The sequence below is a fragment of the Entelurus aequoreus genome, linkage group LG22, assembly GCF_033978785.1.
Source record: "Entelurus aequoreus isolate RoL-2023_Sb linkage group LG22, RoL_Eaeq_v1.1, whole genome shotgun sequence".
NCBI lineage: Eukaryota > Metazoa > Chordata > Actinopteri > Syngnathiformes > Syngnathidae > Entelurus > Entelurus aequoreus.
Genome location: NC_084752.1, coordinates 11,574,563 through 11,596,293, shown reverse-complemented (window position 1 = coordinate 11,596,293; position 21,731 = coordinate 11,574,563). Strand labels below are relative to the sequence as shown.

Sequence of the window (21,731 nt, the reverse complement as noted above, 5' to 3'; positions counted from 1 at the left end):
AGCACGATAACTTAAAAATAACTTCAGATTGTTTTCTTTCTTTAAAAATAAAACAAGCACAATCTGAAAATGTACAAATTATAATGTTGTTGTTTTTTTACACTAACATGTTGCGGTTAATAGTATTCTATCTTTATTTGTCCTTATTAAAATTTTCTGAATAAATTATGTGATAATGTTCATGAGTGAACTCATTGGTGTTAATTTTCAATATATCAAGATACATTTTTTTTTATCAAAATCAAATTACAGGATGTTATTTATGTAGTTTGATAATTTTCCTCAACTGATGTACTAACACAATGTGGTTTATTTTGTACATATGTAGCATCATCTACAAAGATACAAAGAATTGCTATTGCGACATCCGGTGGACACATTTAGAACAGCTGTTTCTTTCAATCAAAAATTTCAGGTTAATTTTTATACTCAGCAAACTTCACCTGAAGACTAAATGCATTTTTCAGAGTAGTTACCTGTGTGTACATTCCACATCTCCAGTAATCCTCTACCCCAGTGGTCCCCAACCACCGGGCCGCACAAGAAATAAATAAATAAATAAATAAATAAATAAAATGATATCCATTATATATCAATATAGATCAATACAGTCTGCAGGGATACAGTCCGTAAGCACACATGATTGGATTTCTTTATGAAAAAAATAAAATAAAATGAAAAAATACCCTCCCAACCCCCCCCCGGTCCGTGGGACACATTCAAGCGTTGACTGGTCCGCAGCTACAAAAAGGTTGGGGACCACTGCTTTACCCCACATCCATTTTCTTTGACATCAATACCATTCATGTAGACCTTATTTATTTTGTCTTTTCTAGCAAGCCTCTCAAGCCCAGGGTTTAAGAGTCTAAGAGTTTCAAATTGAAATTACCTGTGAGGAACAAAGGTAATACCTTTAACCTGATACCCTTCACACCAGTGTTTTTCAACCACTGTGAGATACAGTCTGGTGTGCCGTGGGAGATTATTTAATTTCACCTAACTGGGTTAAAAATATTTTTTGCAAATCAGTAATTATAATCCGCAAATAATGTGCGATTGTTGTGTGTCGGTGCTGTCTAGAGCTCGGCAGAGTAACCGTGTAATACTCTTCCATATCAGTAGGTGGCAGAACGTAGCTAAATGCTTTGTAGATGTCGGGAACATGGTTTGTCGTGATCACAATATGTGGGAATATGTAGGTAAAAAGGTATCCTACACTTAAACCAAAAATAAACAAAAGGCGAGTGCCGCTAAGAAAAGGCATTGAAGCTTAGGGATGGCTATGCAAAACAACACTAAAACTGAACTTGTTGCAAAGTAAACAAAAACAGAATGCTGGACGACAGCAAAGACTTACGGCGCGTGGAGCAGACGGCGTCCACAAAGTACATCCGTACATGACATGACAATCAACAATGTCCCCACAAAGAAGGACAGCGTCTGTACAACTTGAATAGTCTTGATTGCCAAAACAAAGCAGGTGCGGGGAATAGCGTTTCAAGGAAGACATGAAACTGCTACAGGAAAATACCAACAAAACAGGAAAAGCCACCGAAATAGGAGCGCAAGACAAGAACTAAAAACGACACACAGAAAAACGTCAAAAAACTCAAAATAACTCACAACGTGATGTGACAGGTTGTGACAGTACACCTACTTTGAGACAAGAGCTATAGTGAAGCATGGTTGGTTACGGTTTGAATTCATATTCAACAATTGCGAAAATGACTTTTTATTGTCAATATCGGCAGCTGAGTTTCTTTTTTAAATGATTTCTGCTGGTTGTGTGCCTCTGGATTTTTTCAATGAATAAAATGTGCCTTGGCTCAGAAAAGGTTGAAAAACACTGCTTCACACCATCATCCCTGGACTGGAACGACAGACTACAACTGTCGCAGATCTCACATTCACAGAGGAAGTGAATGTGCTCAATGTGAACTATGACTTACTCATAATTAGCAAACAACTGAAATCATTCAATAACCTTGAAAAAATTGAAGTAAAAAACATCGCCACCACTATGGGTGTTGGCGATACCGGTCCTGTATTTACTTGGTATTGGAGTGATACCAAAATTTGCAGTAGAGCCCATTCTTACTGCAAACTTGTGTTTGAAAATCCTTCCAAATGTATGCTTTTTGTTTGCATTGGAACAAGCAAAATGCATTTGAATTAGTAGGAACAAGTCAGGAAAAAGTGCGAATGCGTGAGTGAGCAGACGGATACCAAGTACAACAAGAACTATGGTTGGGTGGGGAAAGATAAAACAATGGTCTTTACTGTGAGTGCTGGTGGAGGAGGGCTGACCTCTGGTGGTGGGCAGCATGTCAGACAGGCCCTGCCACGCCGTCACCATTTCCGGATTCTTCTGGTCAGCAAAGTTCTTCCAAACACGCAAGGCACCGTCGTCTGGAAAAGAATAAAACGTAAACGATTTTTCGACGTGACTGCGATGTAATGGTTGGATGAAAACTTTGAATAGAGTCGTGTTACCAGTCCTGCCGGGCTTACCCAGCAAAAGACACAGTCCCACATAAAACATGTCCACACACTCTCGCTCAGAACTTATTACAGCCCATAAAAGTCTGGACTTGATTTACATTTAGCGGTTCACTCTCACTTTTAAACACTAGATATATATTTTTTAGTATAACTAATGTCCTCGTCGATGTCCTTTGGAGCGAGGCTGATGGAGTCACATTACGTTTTGATGAGATTGAATTTAAGTCATTAATCTTGGAGCTTTTATCAAACTTTCGGAAGGCATGAGAGGAAATGCAGGCATTATTCTTAGGGCGCACTCACACTAGGCTGTTTGTATCGTGCTACACCTGTTATATCCTCTTCTGGCGCTCACTCAGAGCTTTCATGCCACCACCCATTTCCCTGCAGCATCACTTCAATCAACCAATCAATCAATCAAAGTGTATTTATATAGCCCTTAATCACAAGTGTCTCAAAGGGCTGCACAAGCCACAACACTTCTGATGTTTTATTGACATTTCTGTGACTTGTCATTCTGATTACAGTAGATCCTCGATTTACAAACCCCACATTGTATGAACTTTTCAATTTACAAAACGCAGACCGAGCCTCTCTACGTGTACGAACGTTTTATCCACCCATTGTGTGCTAGCAAGGCAGCCATTTTGTGCCTGGCATTGTGGGCGGATTGATCAATATCCGGTGCTTACTGCTCATTAGGGGTGTAACGACACGTGTATTTGTATTGAACCGTTTCGGTACGGGGGTGTACCGAACGAGTTTCCACAAGGACATATTAAGTAGCATAACGCACGTTGTGTAAACAATGCACACCGAGGCACAACACACGGCATGCTAGCAGCTAACGGGCTAGGATAGACTGACCATACGTCCTCTTTTCACCAGACATGTCCTCTTTTGCGGAGCTGTCAGGGCGGAGTTTTTTAAATGCCTCGAATGTCCGGCATTTTGAGTTAGGGTTGCATGTATTTTCAATGTACGTTCAGGGTTAAGAAGGGGTTGAAAACAAAACAAATTGTGCGCGCAGCAGCATTGGTGAGGGAGGGGCAGAGACAGAGAGAGCGAGAGAGTTATGATAAACGTGCATGCGTCGCCAGGCTCTGCTTTTTATCCATAGATTTATCAGATTTTTTATTATCTATTGCAGGGGTGTCAAAAGTGTGCCCCGGAGGCCATTTGCGGCCCACAGCTAATGTTTTAAAGGCCCGCGGGCCATTCTAAAAATACTATTAAAATAAACAAAAACATAACAAAAGTGAAATAAAAAAGCTTAAAGGTTACCGTAATTTCCGGACTATAAGTCGCTACTTTTCCCCCTCGTTCTGGTCCCTGCGGCTTATACAAGGGTGCGGCTTATTTACGGCCTGTTCTTCTCCGACACAGACGAAGAGGATTTCGGTGGTTTTAGTACGCAGGAGGAAGACGATGACACAATGATTAAAGACTGACTTTTCATATACCGGTAGGCTGGTTATTTTGATAGCGTACAGGCGAGCACTTTGTATTACTCTGCACCGTTGTATTATTTGTACTCTGCAGGAATGCTGTTCGCCATGTCAAAGATGTGAAAGTTTGATTGAATGATTGAAAGATTTATTGTTAATAAATGGGATGCTTTGCGTTCCCAAACAGTCATCTCTGTCCCGACAATCCCCTCCGTGGTAGCAGGAACCCCTATATACTACGGTAATTACACATCAAAACCCTGCGGCTTATAGTCGGGTGCGGCTTATATATGGAGCAATCTGTATTTTCCCCTAAATTTAGCTGGTGCGGCTTATAGTCAGGTGCGGCTTATAGTCCGGAAATTACGGTAAATGTAATTTAGAAAAAGTTGCAATGTTGACTAATAAAACAAAGCTGTTTTTTTTTTTTTCAAACTTTCGTTGCTCAAAACATAATATTGAATCAAAATCAATGTTATTATGAATTATTGACCTATCCAAGGTTCCGATTACTTCACATCAAATATTCCAGTAAGAAAAATATTTTTGGTGGAAGATTTTGCAAATTTGGTAAATAAATAACCCCAAAATTTATATTTTGTTGTTTTCTTACTGTACCGAAAATGAACCGAACTGTGACCTCTAAACCGAGGTATGTACCGAACCGAAATTTCTTGTACCGTTACACCCCTACTGCTCATTGTTTGTTTTCCCAGCAATGTGTGGTTTGAAACATTCAGGAAGTATCCTCATCGCCCATCGCCCTGCCGCAGACAAAGAAGATTAACCAACAAGTTAGAGTGGATTTAATTTTTTTATTCTTAATCATTGCTGCGCCTTGGCTGTTACAGTTAAGGAATTCTGTGTTTTCAACCAGTGAGTGCCCCAGAGGGCTGGTACCAGCGTGTGTGTGTGCGTGTAACCAAGGCGGCCAGTTCAGTTAGTTGTTGTTTTTTGACTTTGTGAATAAAGGGATAGTTGATCCATCAGGCCCTTGTTTGTTTCATATACTGTACTGTATAGTGCTTTATATTGAGTTGAAAAGTATAAAAATTTTTACTAAAATATGAACTTTTCTCATGGCTCTAACCCTTTATTCATGTTTACATTGTTTTTTTTAATGGCAAAATAGCTTCAAAATACAAACTCTTCGATTAACCAACCCTGATCAAGAACCATTTAAAGGTCGTGAATCGATGTTCCTTCATATGTTGTGCAAGGTAACGGCTGTCATTAATGACTTGTGAGAGAAGTACTGGCATAGTGTAAAGTGAAGTGAAGTGAATTATATTTATATTACGCTTTTTCTCTAGTGACTCAAAAGGTTACATTTAAACCAGTGTGGTGGGTAAAGTGTCTTGCCCAAGGACACAACGGCAGGGTGGCGAAAGCGGGGATCGAACCTGGAACCCTCAAGTTGCTGGCACGGCCACTCTACCAACTGAGCTATATCGCCCCAAGGACATCTATTTTTTAGGCCCGTAAAAGTTGTGGCCGATGAGCACATTTTTACTTTGTATTGTATTTCTATTATGAATCCTGTCAGTTTTCGAAAATAACTTTTGAGAAGGGATCACATTACTGTCATTCTACAAAACCCAAAACCAGTGAAGTTGGCACGTTGTGTAAATGGTAAATAAAAACAGAATACAATGATTTGCAAATCCTTTTTAACTTATATTCAATTAAATAGACTTCAAACACAACATACTTAACGTTTGAACTGGTAAACTTTGTTATTTGGAATTTTATGCCTGCAACATGCTTAAAAAAAGCTGGCACAAGTGGCATAAAAGACTGAAGAAGTTGAGGAATGCTCATCAAACACTTATTTGGAACATCCCACAGGTGAACAGGCTAACTGGGAACAGGTGGGTGCCATGATTGGGTATAAAAGCAGCTTCCATGAAATGCTCAGTCATTCACAAACAAGGATGGGGCGAGGGTCACCACTTTGTCAACAAATGCGTGAGCAAATTGTCCAACAGTTTAAGAACAACATTTCTCAACGAGCTATTGCAAGGAATTTAGTGATTTCACCATCTACGGTCCGTAATATCATCAAAAGGTTCAGAGAATCTGGAGAAATCACTGCAAGGCCGAAAACCAACATTGAATGCCCGTGACCTTGGATACCTCAGGCGGTACTGCATCAAAAAGCGACATCAGCGTGTAAAGGATATCACCACATGGGCTCAGGAACACTTCAGAAAACCACTGACAGTAACTACAGTTTGTCGCTACATCTGTAAGTGCAAGTTAAAACTCTACTATGCAAAGTGAAAACCTTTTATCAACAACACCCAGAAATGCCGCCGGCTTTGCTGGGCCCGAGCTCATCTAAGATGGACTGATGCAAAGTGGAAAAGTGTTCTGTGGTCTGACGAGTCCACATTTCAAATAGTTTTTGGAAACTGTGGACGTCGTGTCCTCTGGACCAAAGAGGAAAAGAACCATTCTTTTATAGGTGCAAAGTTCAAAAGCCAGCATCTGTGATGGTATGGGGGTGCTCAAGGCATGGGTAACCTACACATCTGTGAAGGCACCATTAATGCTGAATGGTACATACAGGTTTTGGAGCAACATATGTTGCCATCCAAGCAAAGTCTTTTTCATGGACGCCCCTGCTTATTTCAGCAAGACAATGCCAAGCCACATTCTGCACGTGTTACAACAGCGTGGCTTCATAGTAAAAGAGTGCGGGTACTAGACTGGCCTGCCTGTAGTCCAAACCTGTCTCCCATTGAAAATGTGTGGCGCATTATGAAGCCTAAAATACTACAATGGAGACTGTTGAACAACTTAAGCTGCACATCAAGCTAGAATGGGAAAGAATTCCACCTGAAAAGCTTCAAAAATTGGTCTCCTTAGTTCCCAAATGTTTACTGAGTGTTGTTAAAAGGAAAGGCCATGTAACACAGTGGTAAAAATGCCCCTGTGCCAACTTTTCAGCAAAGTGTTGCTGCCATTCAATTCTAAGTTAAAGATTATTTGCAAAAAATAATTAAGTTTCTCAATTCGAACATTAAGTATCTTGTCTTTGCAGTCTATTCAATTGAATATAAGTTGACAATTTATTATCATTATCATTTATAACCATTATCAGTGGCCTAGTGGTTGGAGTGTCCGCCCTGAGATCGGTAGGTTGTGAGTTCAAACCCCGGCCGAGTCATACCAAAGACTATAAAAATGGGACCCATTACCTCCCTGGTTGGCACTCAGCATCAAGGGTTGGAATTGGGGGGCTAAATCACCAAAAATGATTACCGGGCCCGGCCACCGCTGCTGCTCACTGCTCCCCTCACCTCCCAGGGGGTGATCAAGGGTGATGGGTCAAATGCAGAGAATAATTTTGCCACACATAGTGTGTGTGTGACAATCATTGGTACTTTAACTTTAACTTAAATGATTTGCAATGTTTTTATTTAAGATTTACACAACGTGCCAACTTCACTGGTTTTGGGTTTTGCATGACTTCACTTACTATGTGCACGTGCACGGAATCATGCCGGGCCTTATATCACCCTTTCTATTAGGGGTGTGGTAAAAAATCGATTCGAATTCGAATCGCGATTCTCACGTTGTGCGATTCAAAATCGATTCTCATTTTTTTAAAAATCTATTTCTTTTTATTTTTTTTAAATTATTTTTTAAATTATTTTTTTTATTAATCAATCCAACAAAACAATACACAGCAATACCATAATAATGCAATCCAATTCCAAAACCAAACCCGACCCAGCAACACTCAGAACTGCAATAAACAGAGCAATTGAGAGGAGACACAAACATGACACGGAACAATCTAAAAGTAGTGAAACAAAAATGAATATTATCAACAACAGTATCAATATTAGTTACAATTTCAACATAGCAGTGATTAAAAATCCCTCATTGACATTATCATTAGACATTTAGTTTATGAGATGCGATGCAAGTGTAAGCCACTGTGACACTATTGTTCATTTTTTGTATTTTTTTTTTTATTAATGTTTGTAATGATAATATCAATGAGGGATTTTTAATCACTGCTATGTTGAAATTGTTACTAATATTGATACTGTTGTTGATAATATTCATTTTTGTCTCACTACTTTTAGATTGTTCCGTGTCATGTTTGTGTGCTCTCAATTGCTCTGTTTATTGCAGTTCTGAATGTTGCTGGGTCGGGTTTTGTTTTGAAATTGTATTGCATTATTATGGTATTGTTGTGCATTGTTTTCATAAACAAAAATAAAAAATAAAAAAATAAAAAAAATAAAAAAAATCGTTTTTGAATCGAGAATCGTGTTGAATTGAAAAAAAAAAAATCGATTCTGAATCGAATCGTGACCCCAAGAATCGATTTTGAATCGAATCGTGAGCGCCCAAAGATTCCCAGCCCTACTTTCTATTGTGCCAGACGAGGGGAAGCGTTCACAGCAGCCAATTGTTCTGGACTTAAAATGTGAAATGGGCCCAGTCACGCCTTTAGTTCACAATATTTTTTTTTGCACATTCAAGCTGTTTTTGAAATTAGAGGTTGTGTTAAACATGTCGTTGCAGTAATCTAAGGAGTGCGACACAGCAACTCTGAGAATACCATGCTTTGATACGGAGCAGAGTGGGGGTTTGTTGACATAAGGAGCGTGATCCTGTCACCAAGAGGTACAGGGGAACACACTTATATGATCAAACCTGAGAGTTGGTGTGTTAAAGTATGCAGTAATGCCAAACAAATGATGTTCCTACCTGTTGCAGTGAGCAGCAATGAGCAGTCGTGTCCGTTCAAATACTCCATAGCTGTGATGCGGGTGTAGCGAGGGTTGCCATTGTAGAAGTAGTCCAGCCTCTCGCCTTTCTCCCAGTCCCAAAAGCTACGCCAGACAAGAAACAATCCATCAATCTTACATGTCAGAGCGTTAGTATCGGGTTGACTTGTGTTTGGTGCTTTGCTTCACGAACCAGATGCTGTCTTTGTCGGCCACAGCTATGCAGGTGTTGAACGGGTGGAACTTGACGACAGAAGGAACTCCGGGATTGCGATTAATGAATATTTGATCGTCGAGCCGAGAAACACCTGGAGGAGAACATACAGTACATGACAAATGAGTTCTATACTAAACTAATTACAAACAAGTAATACACAGCAATAAAGTACAATACTAAAACCAGAGTGTACCAGAAGAAAGACTTGAGGGAACATTACAACAAAACCAATGGTCAGTTAAATATGTATTTTATGTCCAGAATTATCACAATTATTTGGTAAGATTTCTTCCTTTTTATGCAAGATATAATAAAAGACGAGCCCACACCCTCTGCTGCGGCAAAATGTTGAAATCAATCACAGTATCTCGTTGATGAAGCGAGTCCAAGGTCACATAGACTTGTAAACAGACCCCATCAACCATAAACAGGGAGATTTATGATTTGAATGAGCGAATGATGAGTTTCAAAGAGGATATTAGTAACATATTGGGAATTAAATATTAAAGTTTACGGAATTCCCCATCTTTTCACAGTGAGGGCTGCATAGTTGCGTTTTTGTGTAATCATCATTTATTTCTAATGATGTTGTAATGATTTTCATGTAGGTGCAACACTGACTGTTACCGGTATTTACCTAAGTGACAGTTCGCCTACGACCTACTTTGCAACACGCACATCAAAGTGATGAATGGGAACTTAGACAAGTGGCTAACAACACTGTCAGAAAAACTCAATGTCTTAATTCTACCTTCTGAATGCTGCTTGCATCAGTGGACAATGCAGAAAAGCAGCAGCAGAGGCATCGACTGAATTGAATTGAACGCACACAGAACTTGCTTGGAGTGGCAGCTGAGGGAGGCAATTATAAAGACAGCGCTCTGATTCCACGATAGCTTGTCATGCAGCTTGTCGTGGTTCAGACACTTATCTCAAAATTAAAAGCATGAAATATAAACCCAAAAGCAGTGAAGTTGGCACGTTGTGTAATTCGTAAATAATAACAGAATACAATGATTTGCAAATCTTTTTCCACTTATATTCAATTGAATGGACTGCAAAGAGAAAATACTTAATGTTCGAACTGAGAATTTTTTTTGCAAATAATTATTAACTTAGAATTTAATGGCACATGGCCTTTCCTTTGAACAACACTCAGTAAACGTTTGGGAACTGAGGAGACCAATTTTTGAAGCTTTTCAGGTGGAATTATTTCCCATTCTTGCTTGATGTACAGCTTAAGTTGTTCAACAGTCCGGGGTCTCCATTGTGGTATTTTAGGCTTCATAATGCACCACACATTTTCAATGGGAGACAAGTCTGGACTACAGGCAGGCCAGTATAGTACCCGCACTCTTTTACTATGAAACCACGCTGTTGTAACATGTGGCTCGGCATTGTCTGGCTGAAATAAGCAGGGGCGTCCATGATAACGTTGCTTGGATGGCAACATATGTTGCTCCAAAACCTGTATGTACCTTTCAGCATTAATGGTGCCTTCACAGATGTGTAAGTTACCCATGGCTTGGGCACTAATACACCCCCATACCATCACAGAAGCTGGCTTTTCAACTTTGCACCTATAACAGTGCGGATGGTTCTTTTCCTTTTTGGTCCGGAGAACACGATGTCCACGGTTTCCAAAAACAATTTGAAATGTGGACTCCTCAGACCACAGAACACTTTTACACTTTGCATCAGTCCATTTTATATTGAACTTGGGCCCAGCGAAACCGGCGGCGTTTCTGGGTGTTGTTGATAAAAGGCTTTGGCTTTGCATAGTAGAGTTTTAACTTGCACTTACAGATGTAGCGACCAACTGTAGGTTACTGACAGTGGCTTTCTAAAGTGTTCCTAAGCCATGTGGTGATATCCTTTACACACTGATGTCGCTTTTTGATGCAGTACCGCCTGAGGGATACAAGGTCACAAGCATTCAATGTTGGTTCTTGGCCTTGCAGTGATTTCTCCAGATTCTCTTAACATTTTGATGATATTGCAGACCGTAGATGGTGGAATCCCTAAATTACTTGCAATAGCTCATTGAGAAATGTTGTTCTTAAACTGTTCGACAATTTGCTCATGCATTTGTTGACAAAGTGGTGACCCTCGCCCCATTTTTGTTTGTCATGGAAGCTATTTTTATACCCAATCATGGCACCCACCTGTTCCCAATTAGCCTGTTCACCTGTGGGATGTTCCAAATAAGTGTTTGATGAGCATTCCTTAACTTTCTCAGTCTTTGTTGCCACTTGTGCCAGCTTTTTTGAAACATGTTGCAGGCATCAAATTCCAAATGAGCTAATATTTGCAAAAAATAACATTTTCCAGTTGGAACGTTAAATATCTTGTCTTTGCAGTCTATTCAATTGAATATAAGTTGAAAAGGATTTGCAAATCATTGTACTCTGTTTTTATTTACCATTTACACAACATGCCAACTTCACTGGTTTTGGGGTTTGTACAACAAAATGTGTACCTGGAGAGCAGTGAAAGGTAGAAGCATTCTTAAGGGCCAAAATGCGTGCTCCATCCCAGTCACTGCTGTTGTGTCTATGGACAAGACACTTGGCCTACTTTGCCTCCAGTGCAGCCCACACTGGTGTATAAATGTGAATTCATATTTGCTGGTGGTCGAGGAGTCTGTTGGCACATAATGGCAGCCTACTTTCTGTTGATCAAACCCAGGTCAGGGGCCTCATGTTACAAGAGTTGCGTGGATTTCCTACTAAAAATAGACATACCGTATTTTCTGGACCATAGGGCGCACCAGATTAAAAGGCGCACTGCCGGAGAGCGGGTCTATTTTCATAAAAAAGGAGCACCGGATTATAAGGCGCATTAAAGGAGTCATATTATTATGATTTTTTTCTAAATGTGAAACACTTCCTTGTGGTCTACATAACATGTAATGGTAGTTCTTTGGTCAAAATGTTGCATAGATGATGTTTTACAGATCAACTTCAAGTCGCTTTCTGACAGTCGCTTCAGGATGCGCCGTTTTGTGGGCGGTCTTATTTACGTGGCTCACCTTCGACAGCGTCTTCTCCCCGACATCTTTGTTGTAGCGGTGTAGCGTGCAAGGACGGGAGTGTAAGAAGCGACAAAAGATGGAGCTAACTGTTTTAATGACATTCAATCAATCAATCAATCAATCAATGTTTATTTATATAGCCCTAAATCACAAGTGTCTCAAAGGGCTGAGACTTTACTTCAATCAATAACGGAGCAACATCTCCTCATCCGTGGCTCACTAGTGCAACACGTGAAAAAGCGTCTGACCGGAACTCTCTAATAACTAAAGTTCATTGGGTGAATAATGTAAACTCACTACACCGGTATGTTTTAGCACTTGCATGGTGAGTTTACTGAAAGATATAAGTAAGAACTTTACACCACTTTATATTAGAAATGGCAACAGCGGAAGATGAATGTCACATAATAAGAAGATAGAGAAAAAGAAGAAGCTTATGACTACGATGTCGACACGGACTGCAAAGGCGTACGCGCGCACATTTTCAGGACTTATGCAGATGCCAAATACACACCAATAATTTCGCCACACATAGTGTGTGTGTGACAATCATGGGTACTTTAACTTTAACATCAGCAGGTACCAGAAAGTAAGAAAAGTTGGTTTTGCATAATATTGCGAAACAAAACTGCTAATAGGTGCCATTTTGCGGTCCTTATACACACACCATAATAATACTCGTTTAATGTGCCGACAATCCATCAAGCGGTGCGGCTTCATAGCTTACCAAAGTCGTACTGAAAACATATTGACAGATTTATGAGTGCCGTGTGTAATGTTCTATATTCTCAATGGAACATTTAAAGTTTTGGTGTTTTTACTGCCATCATATTGCAGTCTACACTAGGGATGATACTTGAAACCGGTTTTCCCGGTTGTTCGATAAGAAAATAACAGAGTCCTCGGACTCAAATCCCTTTTTGAGAACCGGTATCCGTTATCGAGACCACTATAGTAAAGAAAAGAGTTGGTTCTTTATTCGAATCCCTCGGAACGAATCCCGTCCCGACCAGAAATGCTCCGTGTGACATCACAATAAATCAGTCACGTAGCTCAGTCATTAGGCGCGGATAGCGAAAGCAGGAAAACAATGGACGGGAAAAAGCGCTCCAAGGTGTAATAAAGTTCAAAACCAAAGGTATAATCCAATGAATAACTTTACTGAGAGATTTGAGCAGGGTACAAAACTCATGAAGAACACTTTTACGACCCACCGGAAACATAGCAACCAAGCTAGCAACGCACCTCCTTTACGGCAGCTGTAGCAACGTTCTTAAAGCAACCGCAGCACATACATATATGACATCTCACTTTTTTAACTTTTGTTTTTCACACTGTATATGTGTTGTCTGTCTAATTATAAATAATGCAGACTTTCATGGGTGACGACATGCAACAACACTTTTCAGGGCTACCGCGCATGCTCGTCACTCCCGTCGCATGATGGGTAATGTAGTTGTTATAGTCCCTAGCTCATAACATCTTTCCCCCTATAAAGAAATAATGTTAACTCAATAAAGTGTATTTCTTTTTTTAGCTTTAACTTTTCATTTTTTAGCATTGTAACCACATTTGCAAACAACTTTTCTCTTCATAGAATTTTCTTTCTTTCTTTAAAGTGCAAAAATGTCAAAGCATCATAACAAACAGTTATGTCAAATAGCAGCAGAATTGCACTTTTTGGAGAGCTGTATTATTTCCAGTTTTGTGCCCAAGGGACTGATTTTATTTAACACTATATTATTATTTATACACCTATAGTGATCACAGAGACAGGTTGTTTTTGTGTTACTGTATATATTTGTTTTTCTGAAAAATCCCACTTAATATACTTTGGGTATCAACAGTCAATGTTTATTTTTTTTTTTTTTTTTTAGGGGGGTAACAGTCAATATTTATTTATTTATTAGATTAAATTGTTTTCTTATATAATAAAAGTGAGCTTTTGTTAAACCAAATATTGTGTGTTTTTTTCCATATACAACAACCTATCTGGACTCGATAAGAGAATCGATAAGGAATCGGTTCGATAAGAGGATTCGATAATAGACTCGAACTCGATAATTTCTTATCAAACATCATCCCTAGTCTACACGTACAGTATCTCTTATGTATGACTGCCACCTACTGCTCACACTTATCATTACACCGTGCACCAAAAAAAAAAATGCTTCGAGGTCGGTAAGCACAACCAGAATTATGCCGTACATTAGGTGACCGGGTTTTAAGGAGCACTGTCGAGTTTGAGAAAATGAAAAGATTTTAATTGCGCCTAAAAGTCCGAAAAATATGGTATGTCCAAATCCAAAAAACGGCGTATAAAAGAAAAAACTAAGATGTATTAAAGTGTTTGCACGCACAAATCTAAGCACATTTCTTTGTTACATCCCTACTTGGAATGGATCTCAGATGTCTGCGCGGCTTAGCAAGCCCAGACCACGCCCCCTTATTAATATGCAAATCATATTGAAAGTAGCCATGTGATTGAGAAATGCAAGCATAGCCTAATACACTCAGGCATTTGAAAAAGTGCACGTTTCAATGTCTACGTCAGTCTTTATACATCCCAATGTTGCCGTGAAAAAGGAACTGCAGCAGGTTGTTTTGCGTACACAAGGTTGTTACATTTGGCCCCTGCTGTGGCTACTAAAACCCGCTCTATTCATTACACTTTCTACTGTATTTTTCAGAGGCGTATTTGTGTCGAGATTAATGCAAATATCTCACAATGTTTTTCGTTAAGGTCACGGAATAAAGCAGCGGTACATGTTTTATGCTACATTCAGCACATCTTCTAACAAGTCAGAGAGGCAAGGTTTCTTCACATTTAGGTTGTGAGGATTAACGTGCTAACAGAGGTAACGACTCACAAGTGGAGAGGCTCGTGTTGTTATAGCAACAACACATTTTTACCTGTCCTCTGCAACCTGAGTGCACTCTTGACGCTTTTATAAAAAGATGAGGAAGAAGGAAAACAAATTTCATGATGAATTCCTCCTACAATGTTGCAATATGCTTTTGCACCATCGGCAGCACATAGGAGAAATTACAAATGTGAGAGTGGAGGGAACGGGGGAATTGATACATTTTGTTCATTACAGATTATAAAACCAACTCAATGTAGGTCAATATATGCTAGGTCAGGTGTCGGCAACCCAAAATGTTGAAAGAGACATATTGGGCCAAAAATACAAACAAAAAATCTGTCTGGAGCCGCAAAAAATTAAAAGCCTTATATAAGTGTTATAATGAAGGCAACACATGATGTAAGTGTCTATATTAGCTACACTATATTGCCAAAAGTATTTGGCCACCTGCCTTGACTCACATATGAACTTGAAGTGCCATCCCATTCCTAACCCATAGGGTTCAATATGATGTCGGTCCACCTTTTGCAGCTATTACAGCTTCAACTCTTCTGGGAAGGCTGTCCACAAGGTTGCGGAGTGTGTTTATAGGAATTTTCCACCATTCTTCCAAAAGCACATTGGTGAGGTCACACACTGATGTTGGTGGAGAAGGCCTGGCTCTCAGTCTCTGTACTAATTCATCCCAAAGGTGTTCTATCGGGTTCAGGTCAGGACTCTGTGCAGGCCAGTCAAGTTCATCCACACCAGACTCTGTCTTCCATGTCTTTATGGACCTTGCTTTGTGCTCTGGTGCACAGTCATGTTGGAAGAGAAAGGGGCCTGCTCCAACTGTTTCTACGAGGTTGGGAGCATGGACATATCCAAAATGTTTTGGTATCCTGGAGCATTCAAAGTTCCTTTCACTGGAACTAAAGGGCCAACTCCTTCAGCATCCGCTGACACCTCTCTGTCAGTTTACGTGGCCTACCACTTGGTGGCTGAGTTGCTGTTTTTCCCAAACTCTTCCATTTTCTTATAATAAAGCCGTTAGCAGTTGACTTTGGAATATTTAGGAGCGAGGAAATTTCCCACGCTGGAAATCACCGAGCTCTTGAGAGCGGCCCATTCTTTCACAAATGTTTGTAGAAACAGTCTCCATGCCTAAGTGCTTGATTTTATACACCTGTGGCCGGGCCAAGTGATTAGGACACCTGATTCTGATCATTTGGATGGGTGGCCACTTTTGGCAATATAGTGTACACTAGCCTACTATCAAAGGCTGATGCAAATCTTCGTCGACAGAAATCTTTTATTTTAATTCTCATTCTACACATTGGAAATCATTTGTAAAATGGAGGCTTCTCACTGTCACGCCGTGGTGAGGGAAGTCCTGTTTTGGGGTTGTCTGGCACACTTCCTGTTTTATTTTGAAAATTCTAATCCTCCTCTCGTTTCAGGCCACTTGCCCTTCCTCCTGTGTCACTGGTCTGATGTCTCTCCTGATTGCCTGATTGTGCCCACCAGTGTCACCCTCCCTCATGTGTATATAGTCCTCGTCTTCCCCTGTCTTGTTGCCAGAGTATATCGTCTCGTCACGTACCTCCAGCATTCGTCCACAGTCTCGAACCAAGTTGCTAAGTATTGCCTTGCCTTATTTATTGATTTCTTTGTTTCCTCTGAGAAAGAGTGATTTTCGTTTGCTAAAGTTTTTGGTCAAGTTCTTTTTGTGTGTTATTTCATAGTGCCTTGCCTTCCTTTTTTCCTCCTATTGGTGCGCTTTAGTTTGTAGTTATCTCAGCTCTTTATAGCTTACTTTCTGTTTATAGTTTCTTGTCTCCTCTGCATGAGTAAGTTACCTTTTTGTAGCTAATCATAGGTTGTTGTTTTTTTTGTTATTAGATTCGTGTGTTAGTTTGCTGTTGCCTCTTCCTCCCTATGGAGTGATTTTCCGTTCATGGCCTTATGCCTATATGTCTTTTGTTACTAATGTATCAAAGCTAGATTTTGTAGCCGCTTTGTTTTAATCACTCTGTTCAAAGAGATTTCAAAGAAACCTGTTTTAAATAAAGCCTGTGTCAATTGTCCCCCTTCTGCACCTGAGTCCTCATTCTCGCCAAGGCATAACACTCACAGGATGAGATTACTGGCTTTTAATGGCCAAAGGTATAGATGTGTGTGTCTAAGTTAAAGGAAACGGCAGGCTGTCTTCTTTTAATGGATTTATAACAATCTTTGCAAGCTGGGTAATGTTTGCTGTGGTCTGGAACAACATGGCGCACAAACAACTATTAGAAATGCAGCCAATATTACATACAGTTAATGTGTCATGAGTAGGGATGTCCGATAATGGCTTTTTGCTGATATCCGATATTCCGATATTGTCCAACTCTTTAATTACTGATACCGATATCAACCGATACTGATATATACAGTCGTGGAATTAACACATTATTATGCCTAATTTGGACAAGCAGGTATGGTGAAGATAAGGTTCTTTTTAAAAAAATTCATAAAATAAAATAAGATCAATAAATTAAAAAAAAATTCTTGAATAAAAAAGGAAGTAAAACAATATAAAAACAGTTACATAGAAACTAGTAATTAATGAAAATGAGTAAAACTAACTGTTAAAGGTTAGTACTATTAGTGGACCAGCAGCACGCACAATCATGTGTGCTTACGGACTGTATCCCTTGCAGACTGTATTGATATATATTGATATATAATGTAGGAACCAGAATATTAATAACAGAAAGAAACAACCCTTTTGTATGAATGAGTGTGAATGGGGGAGGGAGGTTTTTTGGGTTGGTGTACTAATTGTAAGTGTATCATGTGTTTTTTATGTTGATTTAATCATTTTTTTTTTTTAAATTTAAATAAAAGAAATAAATAAAAACCGATACCGATAATTAAAAAAACGATACCGATAATTTTCGATATTGCATTTTAAAGCATTTATTTAGCATTTATTTTATGGCATCTCTAGTCATGAGACATGCAAATATAAATTAAATACACAGAGGACATGAGTAAAGGATATTAAATGAGCTCAAATATACTTACAAACAAGGCATAATGATGCAATATTTACATAGAGCTAGCCTAAATAGAATGTTAGCATCGATTAGCTTGCAGTCATGGATTGACCAAATATGCCTGATTAGCACTCCAACAAATCAATAAAATCAACAAAGCTCACCTTTGTGCATTCACGCACAGCATAAAACGTTTGGTGGACAAAATGAGACAAAAAAGGAGTGGCATAAAACACGTCTTAGAAAGTCGGGTAAAGTTGTACAAGTTAACAAACTATGATGAGTTCAAGGACCGCCAAAAATAGTAGGACAAAACGGCGCTTACCAAACGCTCTCATCAGTGAAGCATGTTTAATATAAACAGTGGGCTTTCTAACAATTAGCAAGGTTTGTGTCATGTTTGTTCTCCTACAGAAACAATTTTAAAACAATAAATATATTTTTTCCCCTCATCTTTTTCCATTTTCACACATCTAGGGCGGCGCTAAAGATGTGGCTCTAGAGCCGCGGGTTGCTGACCCCTGTGCGAGCTTATCTAAAGGAAAAGCCAATATATTAGCAGAGTAGCATATTGATGCATTTCTAAATTGCATTGACCAAATAGGAACAACGTTTATGCTCGCTGGTGATGTGCGTCATTATTGCATCAAAAAAAAGGTCACACAAGTTTGTTTTCAGATATGTAGTATATTTTTTCAATGAGAGCTTAGATTTTTTTTACACCTCCTTTCCTTCCCTCTTCCTCCTCCGACTGCTCTCATCTTATTTCTCCGAGGGGGGAACAAACTGAATGAGGGCAACCCTTTCACTTCCTGCTAAGGAAAGCGAGGAGAAGGATTATTTCTGGCCAGTATTCACAAAAAGAAGCCCTGGTGAGCCCCGGCCGTGACGCAAATCCACTTTTAAAGTGTGTAAGACACGGCTGCCTGTGACGTAGGCGGTGTTAGCCATTCTGTTTGAAAACGCTCCGACATCACTGGGAGAGAGTGGAGTGTGTACGTGAAGGCGAGTTCTGTGACTCATGCTGGGGATTGTGGCTGTCAGACACTTTCAATAACAATCAATCATGGCTGGCAATGACGATCATGGGGCCGATCATTTCAAAATAAGAACAGTTTGAAAACTGTTTTGAGGTTTTGGGCACTCATTTATGTTCACTTTATTTTGGAAAGCTAGAATGCAGATGTACAGAACACTGCGCAATAATAAGTAGCAATACATATATAATATACAGTACAGGCCAAAAGCTTGGACACACCTCATTCAATGCGGTTTCTTTATTTTCATGACTATTTACATTGTAGATTGTCACTGAAGGCATCAAAACTATGAACGAACACATGTGGAGTTATGTACTTAACAAAAAAATGTGAAATAACTGAAAACATTTTATATTCTAGTTTCTTCAAAATAGCCACCCTTTGCTCCGATTACTGCTTTGCCCACTCTTGGCATTCTCTCGATGAGCTCCAAGAGGTAGTCACCTGAAATGGTTTTCACTTCACAGGTGTGCCTTACCAGGGTTGATTAGTGGAATTTCTTGCTTTATCAATGGGGTTGGGACCATCACTTGTGTTGTGAATGAGAAGGTGTGGCCAAACTTTTGGCCTGTACTGTATACATATTAATGTCTTGAATTTATATTTGAATGTCTCATGACACATTATCTGGATGTAGTATTGGTTGCATGTGTTTTATGCCACTCTTACTTTGTCTCATTTTGTCCAACAAACGTTTTACGCTGTGCATGAATGCACAAAGGTTAGCTTTGTTGATTTTATTTATTATTTGCTGGAGTGCTAATCAGGCATATTTGGTCAATCCATGACTGCAAGTTAATCGATGCTAACATGCTATTTAGGCTAACTGTATGTACATATTGCATCATTATGCCTCCTTTGTAGGTATATTTGAGATCATTTAATATCCTTTACTTATGTCCTCTGTGTATTTAATTTATATTTGCATGTCTCATGACACATTATTTGTATGTAATATTGGCTGCATTTCTCATAGTTGTTTGTGTGCTATGTTGTTCCAGACCACAGCAAACGTTACCCAGCTTGCAAAGATTAATCCATTAGAAGAAGACTACCTGCTGTTTCCTTTAACTTGGACACACACATCTATACCTTTGGCCATTCCAAACCAGTAATTTAAAGAAGTTATCTCATCCTGTGAGAAGCCTCCATTTTACTAATGATTTCCAATGTTGCAAAAATGTGTAGAATCAAAATTAAAATACAACATTTCTGTCAACTAACATTTGCATCAGCCTTTGATAGTAGGCTGTTATGGACACTTACATCATGTGTTGCCTTCATTGTAACACTGACACAAGGCTTTTAATTGTTTCCGGCTCTAGACAGATTTTTTTTTTTTTTAGTATTTTTGGTCCAATTTGGCTCTTTCAACGTTTTGAATTGCCGACCCCTACTCTAAGCATTTAAAGGGTGTCAGTCTCCACTTGGGTTGCACAATATAGCCGATATAATACTACTTCACCAACGATAAAGCTTTTATTATTATCGTTACATTGTTATTATGCATTCTGATGACAAATTGCCTCCCACAAATTTGACACCAACAAGAGAACAACCAGGTCCTCGCTCGCAGCTAACGTCCCTCCACAGTGTAAAACCACTTCCCCGTCAGCAATCCTCGCCTTGATAGCAGCATATAAACAACATTTTTTACAAGTATCATTATCACTGAAGGACGAGGGATAGCTAAACATGCGACCTCACATGCCATGCTAACCACTAAGCGAAAGCTCTTGAATGTAAACAGAGGTGGGCGGATCAATACAAATATTGACAGTAACGATACCAAGTATATGGTTGATACTACAGCATTGATATTTTTACTAACAAAAAATATTTTGTCCTTTTTGCTATTGTTTATAAAGTCAGGAAGTAAGTCCCTGTACACGTAATAACTTTAAGGGCAAAACAACAAAGGGTTAAAATCAGAGCCAGTAGTAGGAACTCATTTAAATTTGTAGGTTAAGTTAAAGTACCAATGATTGTCACATACACTAGGTGTAGTGAAATTTGTCCTCTGCATTTGACCCATCCCCTTATTCACCCCCTGGGAGGTGAGGGGAGCAGTGGGCAGCAGCGGTGCCGCGCCCGGGAATCATTTTGGTGATTTAACCCCCAATTCCAACCCTTGATGCTGAGTGCCAAGCAGGGAGGTAATGGTGATATTGTTACATCCTGAGTTTTTGTTTTGATTGCAATTGTGATTAAAAAAATTATCATCCAATGATCTTGAAAATGTTAAGTATGAATATTGGTATGATCGATACCGCCCCTGTAACCACTTGGTTTTTGGATTGATACCCACATTTGTAGTATCGCCCCAAACTAATATGTAAACAGCAGAAAATAAGTGTTTACGTTTTAACACTAGTGTAGATAAAACCATGTTACAACATAAAAAAAACATATGTTAACAGTATATTAACAAGTAAATCGGTAAGTTTTGAGAAAATATTACTCCCGGAAATGACGCAATATGTTACTGCATACGTCTAAATTAGGAGGCATTGGAACTCGTTTTATGATCATTTTTATTTGCCAAATAATTTTTTGAGACACAGTGCATCCGGCAAGTATTCACAGCGCTTCACTTTTTCCATATTTTGCTATGTTAGACTTATTTCAAAATGGAATATTTTTTCTCCTCAAAATTCTATAGACAATACCCCATAATGACAATGTGAATTTAAAAAAAAAAATGTTGTGGAATTTTTTTTTTTTTTTAAATATACCGTATTTTTCAGATTATAAATCGCAGTTTTTTTCATAGTTTGGCCGGGGGTGCGATTTATACTCCGGAGCGACTTATGTGTGAAATTATTAACACGTTACCGTAAAATATCAAATAA

At 39.1% G+C, this 21,731-nt stretch overlaps 1 protein-coding gene across 8 annotated transcripts in view; it reads right to left on the bottom strand.

Moving 5' to 3' along the window:
- The window catches only part of rptor (regulatory associated protein of MTOR, complex 1), a 401,659-nt gene that overhangs the window by 45,188 nt on the left and 334,740 nt on the right, over positions 1-21,731 (bottom strand). For 6 of the 8 annotated variants that reach the window (XR_009823861.1, XR_009823860.1, XM_062033466.1 and 3 more), the window contains 3 exons: positions 8,895-9,009; positions 8,682-8,806; positions 2,281-2,409 (listed from right to left, as the gene is read on the bottom strand). Coding sequence is in view for 6 of the 8 variants with exons in the window: in XM_062033466.1 (XP_061889450.1) it covers positions 2,281-2,409; positions 8,682-8,806; positions 8,895-9,009 (369 nt within the window). In the remaining 2 variants the exon portion in view is untranslated. The remainder of the gene's footprint in view (positions 1-2,280; positions 2,410-8,681; positions 8,807-8,894; positions 9,010-21,731) is intronic. The other 2 variants (XM_062033467.1, XM_062033470.1) reach the window with 1 other exon arrangement.